The sequence below is a fragment of the Corvus brachyrhynchos genome, unplaced genomic scaffold (genome assembly GCF_000691975.1).
Source record: "Corvus brachyrhynchos isolate BGI_N302 unplaced genomic scaffold, ASM69197v1 scaffold317, whole genome shotgun sequence".
NCBI lineage: Eukaryota > Metazoa > Chordata > Aves > Passeriformes > Corvidae > Corvus > Corvus brachyrhynchos.
The window spans coordinates 502,114-522,917 of record NW_008239295.1 but is presented as its reverse complement, the minus strand read 5'-3'; the positions used below and the strand labels follow the sequence as shown (position 1 = coordinate 522,917).

The following is a 20,804-nucleotide window of genomic DNA, read 5'->3' as shown; positions in this document are numbered from 1 at the left end:
ACAGTTACATGCAAGAAAAAGAGGTTTATTTCTATTTACCAATCATTAGTGGCAGCAGTGTAACACAGAAAAAGAATTACCTCTTTCTAAGGAAAATCTGACTAAGGAGAGGTGTGCTGGCCAAATCTTAGCAGCAGAGTCGTGAAGCAACTATTGCAGGTCACCATTACAAATTACAAGCTTGTGCAGACTTCAGACTCACCAAGCTGAACAAGTTTCTACAGCCCAAAAAAGAATTCTGTGTAGGCAGAAGGACATCAGTCCTTCTCCTCTGCCTCCAATAACAAGGGGAAGATCAGCACTGCTTACGTCCCCTGTGTATCATCAATATTTATAATGGAAGCCAGCAGGGTACATGGGAAAAACAAGGGCTTTTTTTGAGAAGATAGGCATATCTGAGAAGACTTAAAATACAGAAGCCCCAGCTGCAGCTTACACATGCCACAGCTCCTCTGGGCAACCTATTCCAGTGTCTTATCACCCTCACAAGGAAGAATTTTATCCTAATATCCAAATATCCATTACCCCTTGTCCTGTCATTCCAGGCCTTTGTCAAGAGCCTCTCTCCATCATTCTTGAGGGTTCCCTTCAGGTACTGGAAGGCCACAACTAAGAAGAAAACATTCATATTTTTATTTGTGTGGTTATTATGAGATAAAACTGACTTTTGCAGCATACAAATATGCAAGCCAGATTCCAAGGAGCCCATAAGGGTATGGCATTTGTTCTTCATTGAGATACAAAAAAGAGACATTGGGTGTTTCAGAAAAGAGTAAACACCCATCAGTACTATTTTTATATCCTGTAAAGCCATATATTCTGCTTTACTGAATACTAAATGTAGGTTTAAATATTCATCCTTAGAATTCAGTATAAACCCAGATTACTTTAAATATCTGAGGCCCTGACATAGTTTTTAAGCCTGGAATATGCAGCCATTCAGTGAGAAAACATCAATGCTACAAACCCTTGTATTAACACTGCCTAACCTTTACAAGTGTACAATCACCTAAAGGAGATTTCTGAACAGAAATGGAAAGCAAGGCTCATATATCAGGCATTCCTTGTCTTCTATTAGTGCTCATACTGTGATCTAAATGGAAGATGATCCTTACCAACTTGCTCCTTCATGTTCATGCACAGAAAAAACTAATTATGCACTTCAAGATAATTCACTGCCAACTTACTTTTCACATAAAATCTTTTAGAATATAGACATACAATATTAATAAGGAGAATTATTTCTACCCTTCTTCTTCTGAAAAGCTCCACATTCTCATAAACAGTCCTATAAAGGAAGGCCATTGAGTAAAAAGCTTACTTAACTAACTTTTAAAGGAAAATCTGGAATCAATACACTTGAAATCAAATGCATATTGATTGTGCCATTTTCCTCTTCAAAAATAAACTGTCTCAGTAAATTACATGAAGCTCTCAAGTCTTGACACAATCCTTATGACTCACAGATCTTACTCCTTCTATATCCTGTTAATTTTACTGCTGTGACTGGTCCCAGTTAGCAAGATTAGTACTGGTGGTAAAATTGTGTACATGCTAAAGCTTATGAAAAACTTCAAGTTTTAATATTCTTTGTTCATAGCCCTTTTTTTGGATCAAAACCTCCAAAGGTTCTACCAGCTGTACAATCACCATCTCTAACAGCCTGTCTCTAAGTCAGGTGAAACAAATCAACAACCCTCCACTTTGATGGACTTTGGCCACGAAGTAAATTCTATTGAAGAATTAAGGCAAAGCCAGTAACTTCTAATATATGGATAACGATGGGTTTGAGATGCTGAAAACTCTTTACAAATATCTAATTTTAATGCTGTGGTAAATACAGGTGCTATGAGTCTGCTTTCCAGGATAAAGCTTTCCTTAATGCTCTCTCATGACAGGACTTTGTCTTGCAAGCTTTCCATTTGTAGCTCTCCCTTTGACTTCAGTGAGGGCTCTGGAGAAAGGAATTGCATAATCAGGCCCTTAATCAAATGTATTAAAACCCTGATGATATACAACCCAATTAAGGAATACCTCTCCATTCCATAAGAGCTTTTTACATTCCCTATAAAACACTTTCCTCCTCACCACATAAAACTTAGTGTGTGCATTGCCGTCTGTCAGTATGAAGTACAAGCCCTAGAAATGAAAATGGGGCAATTAAATCTACAAGCTGTGGCTGATTTAATAATAAAAAGATAATGTTAATTGGCTGTAGAACTTTCGAGCAACTTTCAATCTTGTTATTAGGCAGGTTGTGAAAACCACGGCAATATTGTGATACTCCAGTTTCTAAGAGTAGGATCTTTCTTATCACATTTGCTGGTACAGTACTTCCCTCAAGTGGTAAATGTATTTCTTCCTGTTTTGAATTTTCCTCTATGATATTAAACAGCAAAAACACATACCATGCTTCCTAATCATCTTGAATTTTGGGTTGTTAATGGAGTCAACTAATTTTTTCTTGCTGGTCTTTGTTTCAACTGCTTTGTTTCAATGCAAGACCTTTTAATTCTGTCAACCACAGACCTATACATTGAACATTACCAGCATAACTCTTTCAGATACATATGGCACATTTCAAAGCACAACATCCCTGCTTGGGATGACAGCTTGTTGTACTTCAAAGGCTGATACTCAGACAAATAAAGTTTAAAACATTCATTAACAGCCTGGGTTTGGGGACTGTATTTAGCTCTTCTGAGACTGCATCTAAAGGCCTTGAAAAGTGAAAGAAAGACATTTCTATATTTATACAGGGCCAAGTTAAGCATAGAGCCATCAGGATGGTTGTGGGGATATAGCTCTACCTAGAAGGAAAGGCTTAAAGAAATGGACTTGTTCAGCCTTAAAAAACAGAGGCTGAAGATGTAATTGATGTAGAAAACTGTCTAGAAGGAGGGTGTAGCGAAGACAAGAGCCAGAATCCTTTTGGAAGTGCAGACTGATGAGTTGAGAAGCAACAAACACAAGTTGCAACAGGGGCAATTCCAGTTAAGTATCAGACACCACACAAGCTCCTCACAATGAGGTCAGGCCAACATTGCAGCACATTCCTCAGAAAGGCTGGAAATCTCCATCCTTGGGAACTGCAAAAATGTGAGTGAACAAGGCCTTAAAGCAAACTGTTCCACAGCTGGCCTTGCTTTGATCAGGGGAGTGGACTGGATGGTTTCCAGAGATCTTGCCTAACCTATATCATCCTACAGCTCTGATTAGTTTCAATGCCATAACTAGATTACCTTTAAAACCAGTCCTACGGAACAGTGCCCACACTTCTCCATTCCTTTTTCCTTCTCTGTGTATGTGCACCTTCAGTTTCTTTGGGATTCTTTAGTTTGGTTTTTGCTCTTTTTTTTTTCACTTTTAAAAAAATTTCCTTTGCAAAATTTAGTTCAAACTGGACTTTTAACATTTATTGCTTACTCCTGCTCTCATTCTTTCTCCCAAGGTATAGTTTTCTTTGCTGAACAATCTTTTTTGATCCAGTGCATTTTAGCATTCTGATTGCTTTTAAAATCCTCCATAAAGGAAATTGTCACTACATGAGCTCAGTGATCTTATTCATTAATCCATATTAAATCCTTCTATATGAGTGCTTTCAGTGTGTTTTTATAAGCTGAATGTCAAGAAAACTGAAGCCTTGAGTGCATTTAGACCCTGATCATATCAGATTCACTAGTTTTGAAAAGAAGCTTCCTAAATTTCTCAGTATTGTTACTAAAATTAAAAACCTCAGCTGTAGCCTGAAGGAACATTAGCCTACAATTTAATTTAATTATTAGCCTACAATTTAATTTAATTTCAGCTGAAACAACTCACAACTACGTGGTACAACTTTATCAACTTGTTGCTTTAAGAGATTTCCTGCAACTGACATAGCCAGTTATTGTCAATTGTAGACACTTCAGTGTATGATGTCCTTGTTTGAGACTTAGACAAAGAGGGACATAAAAGAACCAGAGGTACTTTTGCCTTAACAGGTAAAAAAAAAAGAAAGTTAACAAGGTGAACAACAATAGCAACAATCCAATAAATAAAGTTAAATAAAAATGTAAAATGTTGTAACTTGAATAATATTAGATGAAAATTAGTATTACTAGCTACTGTTTTATTACAGACAGTAAGTGGTCAATGCAATTCTTTTCCCACTTAATATTGTCATGTTGTGACAAAGCAATCATTGTGCAATAAGTGCCTGGAATAACATTATTTCTGTATCCTTTCCCTTTTCAAAGCATCAGACTATGTCTTTCCCAATCCTGTCTGTATTTATGAAGGCATGCATAAGCCTTTGCTCTTTGTTCACCTTTATTCACAAAGATGCTTAAGTTCTTTTGAAACCATAGCCATATATAAAATTAAAATGAATTTAATTCAGTTTATCCCCCAGCCCTCATTTAGGCACTGTAATTAGTTTTATACTTCAAGCCTGTGAATCAGTGAGCAGCATCCCTCCCTGAGAGCAGGCCAAACACAGAGACTGCAGGAGGAATGTGCCACCTCCGAAGCCACCTGTGCTGAATACCTGTTCTCCACCAGCATCAGCACAGTGGCATCTGGTAGTGAGTCAAGGTTTCTCTTCCTAATAAAACTGCAGCCAACACACTTGTCTGGCTTGGCAGGGAAATACTGTGGTATGTGGTATGGACCCCAATTATTTTTCAGCTGAAATAGAGCATAATCTTTAGTGAGTTTCATTGCTAAATTAATGCATTGGGCCATTCCTAAGGGCTGTTTCACATTCAGCTTGAGCTCATGCAGAATGTCTCTGTCTCTGAACAAAGCTCCAGGAACCAAATGGGAAAAGTGGAAAAACCTGCTTTCCGTAAATTTGGAACTCTCCAGATTTTCAGTGTAGCCTTGCTAGGGTTCCTTGTTGAAGTTTCTTTTGTCTGGCTGGATTTTATTTTGCTTGCCTGAAATGTCTACTTTCTCTACTTTCACCAAAAGCCATGCAAGGATTTAAAACAGTTTCCTAACTTCAATATGGTGATTTTCCCTTCCAAACCCTTCTGAATGCAGCTGACTGACCCATTTCCCATTCAAACTGATCTTGCCATTAGGTATCATATGAAGGATGATAATTCTCTTTACCAACAGCCAGGAGCTTCTCCCAGTCCTGGTTTCTCTGCTGAACATCTAAGAAGCATGAAGGTGAAGAGCTCTGCTAATGCCTCATATACTTTTGGGCATACCTTGAAGAGAATATAAGTTAGAAGAGCTGTGTACCTCTAACAATTTGACCACCTAAGGTCCTTCTGTCTCAGATTTCTTCCAGGATGCCATAAATGCTGCTTCCAAAAACCAAAATATTTACACAAATGGAAGTGACTCATCTCATCAGTCCGACTAACACTGCAGGCAGTACAACTGAACATGCAAATCAAATGCATTCAAACACCACATCCCATTACCTTTGTTTTCCTGCAATGAGTTCCCCAAAACTCAGATACAACAGATACACTCAAGAGAGTGACAGCAGGATCCTAGAATCATGGAAGGCTTTGGGTTGGGAGCGACCTTGAAGATCATCATTCCAACCCACCTGCCATGGGCAGGGACACCTCCCGCCAGACCAGGTAGCTCAAAGCCCCATCCAACCTGGCCTTGAGCATTTCCAGGGATGGGGCATCTCCAGCAAATTTTTTTCACTCTTCCCCACTTACTCAGCTACGGGTTTTGAACAGTTCAGTCTGCATTGCTTGTGGCCTTATGTTTCCTAAGTTCTGTAAATTGTTCATTATTACTCCTCTTCTCAAAAGCCTGTGATTGTTTTTATTCTCTCATGATATGTTTTCCTGTCCTTAGATTTGAACCCTGCTTCTAACTCAGCATTGGTCAGGCTGGCAATGCTCCAGCTCCGGTGTAAACCCACTGAGACCATCCCTTATCATGTCGTACAGACCTAGGAAAATACACTTTTTCAAAAAAAGAAATCCAAATGTAATTTTTAAATTATACTTTAGATGTACACTTTTCTATCCAATTGTAGAAATTCTGGAAGCAATTGTCTCCTTTCTTTCTTCTTCAGACTGTTAAAAATCTAGTTAGAATCTTGCTTGACATCTTTTTTTTTGATCCAGTTTTTGTCTCTCTGAAACTGCTCTAGATTTTCATTTCCATGAGAAGAAACTAACCAGCAAAAATTGCCTTAAAAGTCTGGGTTATTCCCTGATTTAGCACTTAGAGGGAAAAGGGACTAATTATATATTGGAATAAATGAAAGTAGGTGGAAATTTTGCTTTTTAATATGGGAGCCTTCTAAATCCTGAAGAACAAAGTGGCAGAACCAGCCATGATGCATTTGTTTCCATAATTGAACAAGCCTGAGGGAGGAATGTCCAAGAAAAAAATATATTTTGTTATATAATTGGGAAACAAAAATTTGTCAAGAACAGAACTTATGTACTTTCTAAGACTTTAGACCCACACAAAATGAACAGATCACCTGCAAAGTTTCCCACACTCTATATATCATATTTCTTCAGGGAAGATATTCCCAACTCTGTAAAACCTTTTAAAAAATTGGATGATGGAAAATCCTGACATGAAGGACAGCAGAGAAAGATGGGCCATGAAGGACCAAACAGCAGTGGGTAGAAGGCACCGTAGCTGCATTGCCAAATCAGCCATTTGAAAGTCAGATTTTTCTCTTTTTCTTTGAAATGAAAATTCTTATACACACTTTTCTAGTCAGTCACTGTGAATGATATTGATAAATAACTTAAATTAAATACATTATATTCTCCCTGTGGAATAATACAGTGTGAGTTTACTGAAGTACACTACATTTCCCTTCTGTAGGGAATCCATTATATCATTAATCAAACACACAAGTTTAGATGGCATGGTTATTAATCTCCTTTTAGTAAACCCAAGTTACATTTTGTCCCATTGCTCAAGTACTTCTAGTAAGGCTCAAATTATATTTTCTTTCAAAATATGCCTATTGTGGTCAAACCAATTTGTCTGCACTTGTTCGAATGATTTCTTTCCTGCATTTCAAAGAATTGCACAACAACTGGAGTTGGAAGGGACCTCTGGAGATCATCTCAGTCCAATAACCTGCTTAGCACGGGGTGACTTAGAGCAGGTTTCTCAGGCCTCTGACCAGTCAGGCTTTACTTATCTCTAGAAATGGAGGCTCCACAAAATATCTGGGCAAATTACAGCCATAGAATTACAGGATGGTTTGAGTTGGAAGGAACCTTAAATCTCACTGCGTTCCAACCCCCTGCCATGAACAGGGACACCTTCCTACCCCAGCCTGCTCAGAGCCCCATCCAACCTGGCCTGGAGCACCTCCAGGGATGGGGCAGCCACAGCTTCTCTGGGCAACCTGTGCCAGGGCCTCACCACCCTCACAGGGAACAATTTCTTCCTCATATCCAATCTAAACCCACCCTCTGTCAGTGTGAAGCCATTCCCCCTCGTCCTGTCATTCCAGGCCCTTGCCAAGAGTCTCTCTCCATCTTTCCTGTGGGCTCCCTTCAGACACTGCAAGGCCACACTGAGGTCACCCCAAAGCCTTCTCTTCTCCAGGCACAACAATCCCAATTCTCTCAGCCTTCCTTCACAGCAGAGCTGCTCCATCCCTCTGCTCCCCTTGGTGTCAAGTTTATTTACTACATGAAATACCAGAGTGTGAAGGGGCTTCCAAAAACAATGCCATTGTATCCCTGAATCAAGTGAATCATGAAAATCAACATATCAGCAGGCAAGTGTTTTTCAATCAAGCGTGGTAAGAGCTGAAAAAACTGAGCAGCTCAATCTGCGTTCCTTAGCTCTTTAAGGTTGGAGTTTGTGGAATTTCAATCTTCATGGGATGCATGCCCAAAGGAACTGAATGTAAATGCAGTTTATTTCTTTAAAATTGCAGACAGGATTTCAGTATGCATCAAATAAAAAATTCTTGGCAACTAACTTAACTGAATGTTGTTTCCACAGCCAATTTCTGTAAATTTTGTCCCAGATCTGGGCTTTTGTTGGAGATAAATAGCATGAAATTTACCCTATAAATGTGCTCAACAGAAGGTAAAAAATATACTCCAATATACAGGAGTTTGTCACCAGCACACAGGAAAGGAGAATACTCCAGTTTTTTGCGTTCTAGTTTTTCTAGTGCATTAAACCAAAACCCAGCAGGCTTCTGGATATTTATTTTTCAGCCTGAAACTTTGCTGTGGCACTCTAACCTGTTATTAGACAGGGTACAACGCAAGCCAGTAAGTGCAGACTTAAGGACTTTATTACTTACCCAGGCAGAACTCCCCTTAATTTCAAGTACTGATAAATACAACCTATAGAAATTAGTCTTTCCACTCTGTTTAATAGGAAAGAGACCTGCATCATCTTGAATGCTGTCAATAAGAAGCTTAGGCCTTGATTCAGAAAAAGCATTTAATTGTATCCGTATCCAGGACGCTGAAGCCTGTGCTTAACTTTAATCATATGCTTGGGTCAGAGTTCCATGATTAAAACAACACAAGCTATAGCACCGCCCTTGAAAGAATGCTTCCTTCAGCCAAAATCTTAATAAGTAACACAAATAAGAGCAGTAAACAGCAGCCCTGCCTCCTCTTGTTTCTAGGTTCAAAACTCTCTTCTGACAAGGACCACTATTTTCTTTATAATTTTTTTTTAGCAGGAAGAATCTCACAAACATAAGACACCGTTTTCTTAAAATCCTTGCTCTCATCTGCACTGTTCAGCCTCCAACAGTTGAATAAAAAAGTATTCAGTATTCCTAATTAAACACCTTTTAGCTGTCTAGGCAAAAACCCCAAAAAATATTCCTTTGGGAAAGACAAGCAGTGATTTCATTTACTTATAACTTTGAAAAAGAAGAATGGAAGATAGAGGAACAGGCTGATGTTATTGCAAGTTGATCTCTGTCATCTCTGTAAGGACACTGAGATCAGGGAAGGGCCTTGACAACAGGAGAAAGAACAATCTTGTATCCATCCTCACGGAAAGGACAAAAGAATAATTAAGGAATCACAGTAAGTCTCACTTTGGTCTCTTGAAAAGTGAAGAAACCCATTCTGAGCACATAAGAAGTCGGTATTTGTGAAGAGTCTTTCTGGATTCACCAAAGGTGAATCATTATCTGCACCAACCTGGCTGCTTTCTGTGAGGAAAACGACTGGACCTGTGGCCAAGAGGAAACTTGTCCATGCCATTTGCCTTGACTTCAGCAAAATGTGAGTTCCATGGTCTGGCTCAGAGGATGTTAGTGAATAAGTCTGCCTGGAAACCTGTAACAGCTGGAGTCCTGCTGTGGTCATTCTAGAGCTGCCCTGCTTTACAGAAGGACCTGGAGGAGGTGATGGAACGCTTGCTCCTGCACGATGACATCAGGCTGGGGGAGGGATCAAGAGGTAGTCAGTAGGCTTAAGTACATGGCTGCCATCCAGAGGGACCTGGACTGACTGAAGGAACAGGTCTCTACTAACCTCCTGAACTTCATCAAGAACAAATGCCTTTGAAACAGAAAACTCCTTGCAGGAGAACTGACTCTGCTGAAAAGGCCCTTTGGTGTCTGCAGACAACAAGATGAACAAGAGCCAGGAGTGTGCCCTGGCAAGCAAAGTCCAACAGCACCCTGGGCTGTGTCAATGAGTGGATTCAGGAAAGTGATTACCTCAGCTTTTCAGCACTCATTAGCCTGCATCTAAAATATTATTTTGGGCCTTCCAGTGAAAAAAAACAAATGGCACTACTTATGTGAGTCAAGGGCAGAGAACTTGTCCAAGGAAGAGAAACTGAGGAACAAGGCTTGCTCAGCACAGTTAAGGAGCTCATCAAAAGACAGAGCCAGGCTCTTCACAGTGGTTAATGCTGGAAGTATAAGAGACAGTGGGCTTAAACTGAAAGCAGAGAAGTTCAGGCTGGATATAATGAGAAGCTTTTACACAATGAGGACAGGGCATGTCCAGAAAGGTATTGCCATCTCCATCCTTGGAGATTTTCATGACCTGACTGGGTAATATCCTGAGCAACACAGTTTGAGATGACAGCTTTGGACAGGAGCGCCATGGGTAGTCATTTGGACTAGATAAAATCCTGAAAGGCTTCCCAACTTGGAATATTCTACTATAGTACATTTTCAAGCATTTTATTACTTCATATTGAGAGTGTAGGAAGAGCTATTTCCCACTGAATCTGGCTGGAATATAACTGTAAACACAGGAGCACAGCACTGTGGCCGTACCTTGGGATCATTGGTCTGATACAAATGAGGAAATCCCACCGTAGATTTTCAGAGGAACGGGGAGCAAGTGGAACATTTTTAGCTGCATTTCTTACACTACTCCATGCAAAGATAACCAAATTCCAAGACAGCAACAGTGAGGAGGTTTGAATACATGTCATGTACCCTGTAATCAAAGAACCCCCACATCTAAATAACGCATTGAAAGACCACCTCAACGCTCTTTTGAAGACATAAATTCTGCTTATGAATACTCCAGTATGAAACTCCCGTAACCTAGAACTCAAATAAACATTAAAATAACCAGAATTATAACAAATATAGGTACAAAAAAGAGGATGAAATCTCTGTATAAGATCATAATTTTAAGTGTTCTCATTCATCTTCAGCCATTCTTTTATTTTCATTCAGTAATTTTTTATTTACAAAAGTTAATGATGCAAGAAAGGAGTCGAAAAGGAAAAAAAATAATTTATTACATATTCATCTTACTATCCCAAATGCTTAGAAAAATATTTCTCAAAGTAAAGAAATGAAAGAGGCTAAAAAGACACCAGCCAATTTAAGAAATACTGTATCAAATTGATAGGTTTATCATACTAATAATACAGTTCAATAAATGCTAAAATATTAGGGGTTAAAGAACTCTGGGTATATTTAAAGTTCTTCTATAATTCTGATTGTTCAAATTGGTATTTATGACCAATTATCTTGGTTTCTTCTATAGAGTTTCACCTAATATATAAAATGAGATTTTTTTTTTCTTTAGTAAATCTTATCAAGGACTTGTTTAATGAAGAGATGGGCTCCAGTATTTGAAAGGGTTTTTAGTCCTTGTGGGAGATTTGCTTATGGAAGACTGGTAAGGAATCAACTGCTATCAAGAATTACTGTTTCATATTTGGGAACATTGAAATTTTAAAAATAGATATATAAAGTACTAGTAATGTACAATTCTATTTCATATTTATCTGTATCATCCTTTACACCAGAGACCTTCCTCTTCAAACTAGCTTGCTTTAATTCAGTTGTTAACTGAAACCATGCTTCAGAAAGATATATTTCTTTTTTGTTTCAATTACCAGCTGAATTAACAATTTAAATAATTTATTCTGCCACTTTCATATTTAAAATGAATTAAAGGAAAGACAGAATGCCAGATTCTATTATTCCTAGGGTTTGCTCCAAGTCAGGACACAAGCCAAGAGACAAGCCTATTTTTTTCTATAAAGAGAATTTTCCTTGAGAAATATGTAGAATGAGTTATTTTCTTTCCTGCCAAATAGGAAAGATAAGAACACACACACACACATATATATATATATTTATGATGTGGAATCATGTTTGCCAGATCAGCTGGACATTTAATGAAAAGGAGTCAGGGCCTGATCCATCTCTCACAGAAATGACTGGAAGGCTTTCCATCAGCTCCAGTGAGAGCTGGATCTAGCCCCATCTGCATGTTTTCAGGCACAAGACCAATTTTCATTTCCTGACCTCTGTGTAATTCCATTGAGGATGCCACTACTGCAGAGAGAGAGGAACAACTTATCAGAAGATTGCAAACATCCACCACGTTTTCAGTTAGCATTCTGCACATACAGTAACTTCACCCTATTCATTGAATATTTCTACCCACATCTTCAGTGTTACAGTGCATTAAAGAACAACAAAATATACCATTAATTGCTTCATTACAAAGCTTGCATCTGCCATGCTTGCATGAATGTATTATCAGAAACGTGCATTCATACACATGTGTGCAATCCTTCATCTCTACTGCAAGGACAAAAATGCCTTTTGATGTACATGAATCAAGGAGTTATACATTGCAAGCCTTTCTATCAGAGAATCACAGAATGGTTTGGGTTGGAAGGGACTTTAAAGATCAGCCAGTTCCAACTCCACTGCCATGGGCAGGGACACCTTCCACTATCCCAGCTTGCTCTGAGCCCCATCCAACCTGGCCTTGGACACTGCCAGGGATGGGGCAGCCACAGCTTCTCTGGGCAACCTGTGCCAGGGCCTCCCCACCCTCACAGGGAAGAATTTCATCCTAATATTTAATCTAAACTTGCTCTCTGTCAGTTTGAAGTCATTCCCCCTTATGCTGTCGCTACATGTCCTTTTAAATAGCATGTGACCATAAAGAATTAAATAGTAATACTGACTATAAGATATATCATTCCAGATTTCCCAAGTCCCTTATAATCAGTCATTTTCTAAAATCATTGTTGTAATTCATAAGGACTGTTTGTTTATCTATTTGCTACTTAACCTGAGGCATTTCACACAAATGTTTCAACTCCTTTAGCTGGAAATGAATTCTCTCCTGAAATAATAGAACCTTAGGGTGTTATTGTTAGAGTAACTTCACACCAATCTTTTGTGAAGCTCTCACAGTTTCTTTCTCACTCTCCCAAAAACCAATAAAATATTTATTCAAACAGCCTGAGCCACACAGTGTGGTGGAGGCTGAAATTTTGTTCTTTGCTTATTCCAGTAGTGGAAACACACCAAGTGGTGTTTTGTATGAGAGCTGTGTTCTAGAACTCAAACCCCACTGGGCAAGTAATACATTAGATGTGTCATCCTTTGTCTTGCCAGGCTCATCAGGCTGATTTGGAATTTGCTGCCTGGGTAGAGTGACTCATATGTTTACTGGCCCTGACAGGTGCTGGGCATCTTCCACACTCATTAAAGTTAATGACTTGAACAGCAGAGAGGGAAAACTGTCTGTTGGTTTCCTCTGAATGTGTATTCCCAAGTTATCATTTAAGAGAGGATGTAAGTGGTGTCCCCTTTCTTCTGCAATCACAAAAGCAGCCCCTAACCTAACCCCTGTCCCTTCATTGCAAAAAATAACCCAATTAGCTTCAAAAGAACTCCCTGTTGGAGTAAGGCAAGGAAAAAAAATGCACCATACACAGGGCTTTGCACATAAAAGCTGATTCTTGCCATAAAACCAGTCACTTCCTCACTGGAACAGAGGAATTAACATACTGGAAACAAGCCAGTAATTTTATAGATATATATGCCTTTAAGTAAGCTCTAGACCAGTATTCTCACAATAGCCAAACTTTGGCATCATTTCTATCCCAACAAGCCACAGCTGCTGAACTGGAGACTTCTGACTTCATGTTCAAGAAGTAATGAGAAGTTTTAGGCAGCAGTGCCAGACCCAGTCCTTTGATATTAACACAGCATACTACAGTTGTTGACCAGCCACACCAAAAAAGATATGCCTTTAATTTACACTAGTTAGCTAAAAATATTCAGGAGAAAACTTCACAGACACTTATGCCATGACATTAGACTGTCAACCAAGAGATGAAGAGGTGGAGACCTCACAGACATCTGTGTATTCAAACAAAACCAAGAAATTAGGAGGATTGTATCTTTAACTACAGAGACATCTCTACTTTGATGCCTGTCCAGCCACTAGATCTGCCCTGGTAATATGACAAAGTTCTGTACCCTGGCTTCCACCCAACAAGACAGAAATACTGAGCCAGAGACCTCACAGAAACCTGTGCCTTAATATTAACCTGCCACCCAAAATCTTCTGAGCTAATGGTCTTGCAAAAAGGAAAGGTTGAAACTTCTAAAAATAAGGCTGAAGAATTATTGCATTCTCAAATACTCATCACTTCTAATGTATAACTTTTCAGGGTCTCCCAAAGCAAAATGTAATGGAACATTTCCACAGTTAGGCCAGTTCTTTACCTGAACTGTTATGTTTAGGTTTTTTTCCTCTTTTGCAGTTCTCACATCAACATCTATTGCTCTTATAAGACACTGAGATACAAAGGCCTGAGCAACACACCTTCCAAACCCAGACTAATGTGCTGTTTGCAGGACAGAATTAGTAAGCAGAGTGTTTACCGATGGAAAACTGCTCAGTTGCTGGGAATATTTTTCAGTAATTTAGGGAACACTCATTCAGGATTCAGTAATTCAGTATTTTTTCCATCCACATTGGCACAGAAAGCCATTTGACAAAAAAGTGTTCCATGTTAGCCTTTTCATTCTTGATGTCTGAAAGGAGCTCTTCCTATTTTTGTAGTGCTGGATCTTTACATTGTTCCAGTTTTCCACCTATTCACTTAACATTTCTTCTTGGGTTATTTTCTGGGCTTTGATGTGGGGTTTTTTTGGCTGGTTGGTTTTTTGGGGAGTTTTTGTTTTGATTTTTTTTCTGTTTCTTTTTGTTTTACCTTAAATTAATGTCTAAATTATAATAATTCCTGTATCTCAGGTAAGCAAGATAATCATAATATTCTACAGCATCAATGGCTGACTTGTTTCCAGTTCTCATTTACTTTAAGCCAGAAAAAAGCTGAACAGCAACTGTTTTATCTGACTTTTACAGTCTTTGATCCCTCACTTGGAAGGCCAAGAGAGCTGTCTAATGTGTAAGGAAAGACTCTCCACAGTGCTCTGTGGGTCTCTGCTTATTGGACAAGATCAAAAGCCCACTAAAATAATTGAGAATCTTCCCATGATCTTCTGTGGAGTTTAGTTGAGCACAACAGGTGACAGGCAGGCTCACTGAAATGAAAGATTCCCTGGAAACACTTTACAATGGTGGTCAGCCGAAGAAACGGATAAATAAGTTCTTCTACAAGCTAAATTTGTTGGACCAAACCTGAAAACTTGAAAATTCTCCACTTTGGATACTGATTCTCAACCTGTAAGCAAATTAAACTGTTTTATTCTCCCTGGAAGCTGAACATGGTATTGGAATGCTTTGGCTTTGCTGGCACAAGTGGAATGCTGTGAATGAGCAGTGGTTAACCAAGCCTAATGGACCAAGACCACAGAACTTGTGAATGTTTAGAAAATAGACCTCAGTCAACAATTTACAAGAGGAGACTGATAAAAAAGGGTTTCTTCAAAAAAGTTTGAAATAGCCGTAAAAATCCTGAGCCCACTTCAATCTGAAAATGATCTACCAATTATTTTTCCATTTGTCCTGGAAATGCCATTAAAACTTCACAACTGTGTAACTGTGACAGAACTAAAGACACCAATGTTACCTTTGCAAATGAGATCACCATAATAAAATCTGCTTTCTTCATTGTGCAGAAAGTACTGACATTCTGTGTGATTGCTGTAAGAATTCTGGGGTGATTATCTTAGGAATGTACAGATTAAATCCTGAGCCACCTGTCAACCCTATTTCTATGCAAATTGCTTTACTTTGAAAGACATGACCTCAAAGCCCTGCAATGGCACTGCAGGGCTGCATTTCACCACACCACCACCAACCAACTCAAAAGGCTGATTAAGAGCCCCAAAAAGTGCCTCTTGCAACCTCTGAGAGACAGACAAAAATATAATCACAACATAACAAACACAAATCCCCCATAAATGAAAAGAGCAAGCTGCATCTTACCTCATTTGAATTTTCTGTTGTGATGTTTTTATTTTTCAGCTTTTTCTGCAGCAGTTTGGTCTCATACTCTGGTCTGGGATGCTCCTGAAAAAAACCAAAACCAAACATGGCTATGACTAAGAGAAAAAAACCCAAAAGTTTTGGTCACTTAATCACAAACAAAGCCATCAGGAGGGTTCAACTCTCTCACTTTCTTTTGCTAAGCAAAGCTTTCTGAGACAGCAGGGGCAGCCTCCAGAGGTCAGAGCAACTTTTGGAAACTGATTTGAATGAAAACAAGGTTAAATAAAGAAAATAAACACCAAGCAAAACGTTGTACTCTAACTTACTTTTTGTTTTTGACAGTTTTGCTCTGAGTGCGTACTCTGTTCAAATTTGGCCAAGTTATGTTTAGTTTTTCTAGTAAGACATTCCAATGTCCTTTTAACTGCCTTTCATACACCTACATCTGGATGGGAAAACTAGTTGATCTGTCTTTGCTGAATCTGCCAAGTCATCTTACCCTTGACTGAACAGACCACAGAGCTCCCTGGAATGCATTTTGTATATATGCCTTTTAGGAGTATTTTGCTCTAAATATTTCTTTACAATCCAGACTTAGGGATGTCTGACCCATACATCCATGGATGTGAAGGGACAATTCCACTCAGCTGTAAAAAGAGTGTGATTCAGAATCAATTCTTTATCTGAAAACAGGAAGAGTTCCATACTTAGGACAATAAGCTAGAAATAGTTGTGATGACTTCACAAAGGCAAAATGTCCATGTAGGGATAGATCTGAATCCCAGGATGCTGGAAATTTGCCAGTACAGCTGCCAGACACTTATTGAAAACCATGTGAGCCAAGGTACTGCGAGACCAAATGAGTGCTCCGGAGTAGAAAATGATAATTCCCATTCTGAAAACAAAGAGCCTAAACATGAAATTTCTACTCAGGCAAAACTCATGTTGAGGTCAGTGGGAATTTTCCCTGAGAGTGGTCTCCAGGATTTGCCTCAAACATACACGTGTATCCACCATCCATCAAATTAAGCCTCTGTAGATAATGATCCAGTTTGATAAGAATAAACAATGCGAACCAATCTCTCCCTAATTTCCCTTTGATTTAGAAAGAAAGTGATAATGGAATTCTACAAAGCATGCATGACAAACACATTGAATTTATTAAAACAAAAAACAAAAAAAAACCAAAACAAAACAAAAAAGAACCTTAGCAACTGCCCCAGATTTGACAGAGCAAAGGAGTTATCAAAAAAATAAGCCATATGCTCTAAGTAAAGGCAAAAACCCACTGCAAATTCCTTGAACAGCCACATCTTAATATCCTGAACAGAAGCAGAGCAGCTCAGCAGTGCACACTGATGGGAAGGAAGGTTTCCACAAAAAAAAATTGGAATGACCCAGTTGCTTCCCCAAAGCAAGATGGAAATGTGGAATGAACAGAACAGAGATCCCAGCCATTTTCTGTTGCAAAAGGGTTAATTATTAGAAATCAAGGACTAAACCCTCTATTTCTTATGACAGTGATACAGGAGGCAGGGGCTGAGAAGTGTAGGGGAGAGTTTGTCATTCACACCAAGGATCTGTTTAGACTGTCCTATTACTGGGATTCGTGTCCAAGGAAAAATAGTTTTATATCTCAGCTTGGAGGTGCTGGTAAATGTTCACAATCTTTTTTAGTCCAGATCACTTTCAAAATAAATTTGATAAATGAAAAATTAAAGCAAAAGCTGGAATAAGTCATGTAGCATGAACACGAGTTTAGGAGTGTTAAAAGCTACCAAGCAAGTATACAGGAACTGTTATTAAAGATGTTCTAGAGCAGCATAATAGAAAATTAGTTAAAAGAAACTAGGAGGTTCTATTATGGGAATGCATTTGCCAGACAGACAGAGAGATGTTTTGTTTGCTTTTGTTGAGCAAGAACAGTGGTAGTGCTTTGAGAGAGTACCTATAGAACTAAATTTTGAAATATGGTCTCAGATTCTGAAGCTCCCTTAAGCTAGGACCAAACAACCAAACGCTGCCATTTCATTTTGTGGGCAACTGTAGCAGAATATAGCATCATTTATGTTGGTTCATCATGCAATTCAAATCCAACCTGTTTAAATACTCCTCTACTGATAAGTGGAACTGTGTAAATTGTAGAATCACAGAATGGCCTGGGTTGGAAAGAACCTTTAAGATCATCTCATTCCAACCCCCTGTCATGGGCAGGGACACATCCCACTAGACCAGGCTGCCCTATCCAACCTGACCTTCCAGACATGGGGCAGCCACAGCTTCTCTGGGCAACCTGTGCCAGGGCCTCAGCACCCTCACAGGGAACAATTTCTTCCTGATATCCCATCTAACCCTCCTCTCTGTCAGTGTGAAGCCATTGCCCCTTGCCCTGTCACTCCAGACAAGGGTCTGGAGTAACAGCACCTGATAAACAGGGTAAACAGCACCTGATTCCATATCCTGTGTATTCTCCAAGGAGCAGATCCCTGGAAAACCCTGCTTACCTACCTGGATCTTTTGAGGCACTGGAAAGGAGGAGAGGAACAAAGAAAGGCCTAGAGGTGGTCCCTGTTCCTAGTGGGGTAGTGCTGGATAAGGACAGATTTAACCCCTCTGAACCCAGGGGAGGAAAGAACTTGTACCACCCCAAGTGACCCAGCCTTTGAGTCGCCCACTCCAACATCCCAAGGAATCAAGACTACTAATAAAAAATTGAACAGTTTTGAGCCTCAAGGAAAACTCAGTTCTAGAAAGGACAGAGGAAGTCATTACAATGGAAAAGGAATAAACAAAAGTAAATGAGAGCATGTTGATATGTCTGGTAGGAGAGAAACAGAAGAGGAAAATGTATTGAAGCCCCAGGACATTGTGGCATGTCTCTGGATCAACAGTCTGGGAGTGAAAAAATGTAATCATATACCTTTACCAACTCCTTGGAAAGCAAAGAAATTGTCACCTGACTTTGTTCTTACTGTTTACAACTTTAAACATGTTTAAAGTGTGCCTTCATGTGTAATCTTTCAGTGGACCAATAACTGGTACTAAACAGTTTCCTCAAAGAGCTGAGGGATAATATTTGTTCTTCAGCATTCCTTCCCCAACTATCCTAATGAAACCCTCATCCTCCTAAACATAGGACTTAAATGTAATGTTGAAAGCAATTGTTTAGAAGAACAGGGCTAGCCAAGGATCATTAAATAATTAGTGTTAGTAAGAAATTAATGAAGGTCAGGGAAGATTCTCTGGAAAGAGTAATGAAACCCAAAAGAGGTTAATAAAAAGCATACAAAGAATTAAAAAAAAAATATTTGGAATATTTGAAAATATTTCCCAACAGGAAAATTAGAATAGTTATGGGAAAAATGTGAGATAATGCATCTGGAGAAAATAATCCAAACTAAAAATCTCATTGGCACAGGAAACTTGAGGATGCAGAGAGCATGAAAGGAAAGATTTGAGACAAGACAAAATATCGTAGCTACAAATTCCCCTTTCACCAATACTAGACATTTTTTCCCAAGAGGGCTACACAGTTATTTTATTAGAGTCTTCTCTTTCAGGATTTTAGCAAACAAAAATATCTCATGCTTCGTGGTTTAGTAGACACTATTAAAACTTCAGAAAAGGAGTCTGCTGCTATAATTTGCAAGGTGGAAGACAAAGTGAAACCATCAAATTGATCAGAACAAAATGAATTTTGAAACCATAGTAGAGAAGACAAAGTTAAACCAAGATCAAGTTAGGTGAGAATGGAATGTATCTGTAAAGATATTTAATGTCATCAAGTCAGCTTGCTTTTTAATTTTGTTTCATTTTCTTTTACTCCATCTACCTTCTTCATTAATTTGTCTTAACTCAGCAGTAATCCACAGTGACCTCAAAGACATCCCTTAAGGGTTCAGTAATTACAGGGGGGTTTTAAACCTCTTTAAATAGCAAACGGAAGAATCAGACTTCAGGAATTAGTTTGCAAAAAAACTAAAATAGTTGGCAAACATTTTACAGAGCACAGGATTTTAACTTGAAATTAAATGTTCCTAAGGAAGACAGACATCCAAGTTCCTCTCTGTTATAATGAAACAGTATAACAGCTTGACTATTTGAACAATACCAAGACCAATGAGTGGAGACTCCTTGGCATTTCACTTAATGCAGACTCTCTGTCCATTTGACTTCCAAGTTCTTGCCCAAGTTCTAAAATTTCATCTTTTATAATAGCATTTCTATTTCAGTTTGCACAGGATCATTGGCAAAATGAGGGAAAATCTCTTCCACCCAAAAAAATGAAAGCAGGAACATCCTGGAAATACAATTTCTGAAGATTCATGGGAAGGCAAGAGTTTCTAGCGCCTACATCATTAATTGGAGTCCCTCTGTAATTCTTCACCAAGCAGAAGAGGGTATGGATTCTCCCACCCCTCCTCCTGGTTTCTTGATGGCCTTATTCTTTATTACACACCCTGAACTAGAATCAAATGCACAACCTCTTTGATTGGGTTACACAGTCACATGTCTATGGCAAGGAACGTTCAGTGGAGGAATTTCAGAAAGAATTTCTCCACTGGAAATGTTGTTAAGCATTAGAATGGGCTGCCCAGGGAGGTGTGGAGTCACTGTCCCTGGAGGTGTCCAAGGAATGACTGGACATGGCACTCAGTGCTCTGGTCTAGGTGACAAGGTGAGGATTGGCCAAAGGTTGGACTCGATGACCTTGGAGGTCCTTTCCAACCTAAACGATTCTGAGGTTCTGTGTATGTTTATGCACAGTGTTCCCAAGGCTTTGTCTGCTCTCATGGTTCTGGCCTGAGTTTGTTTCTTTCCTTTCCCTCTCCCATTTATTTATCACTTGCTCTATTGCTTTTCAACACAATTATCTCTTTTCTAGTTAGTACCCAATGCTTCCCTGTCTTTTTTGTGGATTCCAGGTGTCCAAACACAAATTCTCTAAGTCTGTACAGCTGCCAGCTGCAAAGATGCATGGAAGCCTTAGGGAGTCTGCTTTCTCGGAGTGCCACTGCCAAGATACTTACAAATAAATGGACTACATTAATCTCTTGTGTGACTCTTTTGAAGCAAAAATTTGGCTGAGTGTGGTTAAAGAAAGCAATTTAGTGAAAAGTTTATAGTCAATGTCCACAAAAATTACACTGAAGGCATTTATTTCAATATAATTCTCACAAAGTACTC

The 20,804-nt window shown here is 39.0% G+C and overlaps 1 protein-coding gene across 1 annotated transcript in view; it reads right to left on the bottom strand.

The window, feature by feature from the left end:
* The window catches only part of ANO2 (anoctamin 2), a 148,935-nt gene that overhangs the window by 60,235 nt on the left and 67,896 nt on the right, over positions 1 to 20,804 (bottom strand). Inside the window, exon 14 of the mRNA XM_017740601.1 lies at positions 15,615 to 15,698. Coding sequence (XP_017596090.1) covers positions 15,615 to 15,698 — 84 coding nt within the window. The remainder of the gene's footprint in view (positions 1 to 15,614; positions 15,699 to 20,804) is intronic.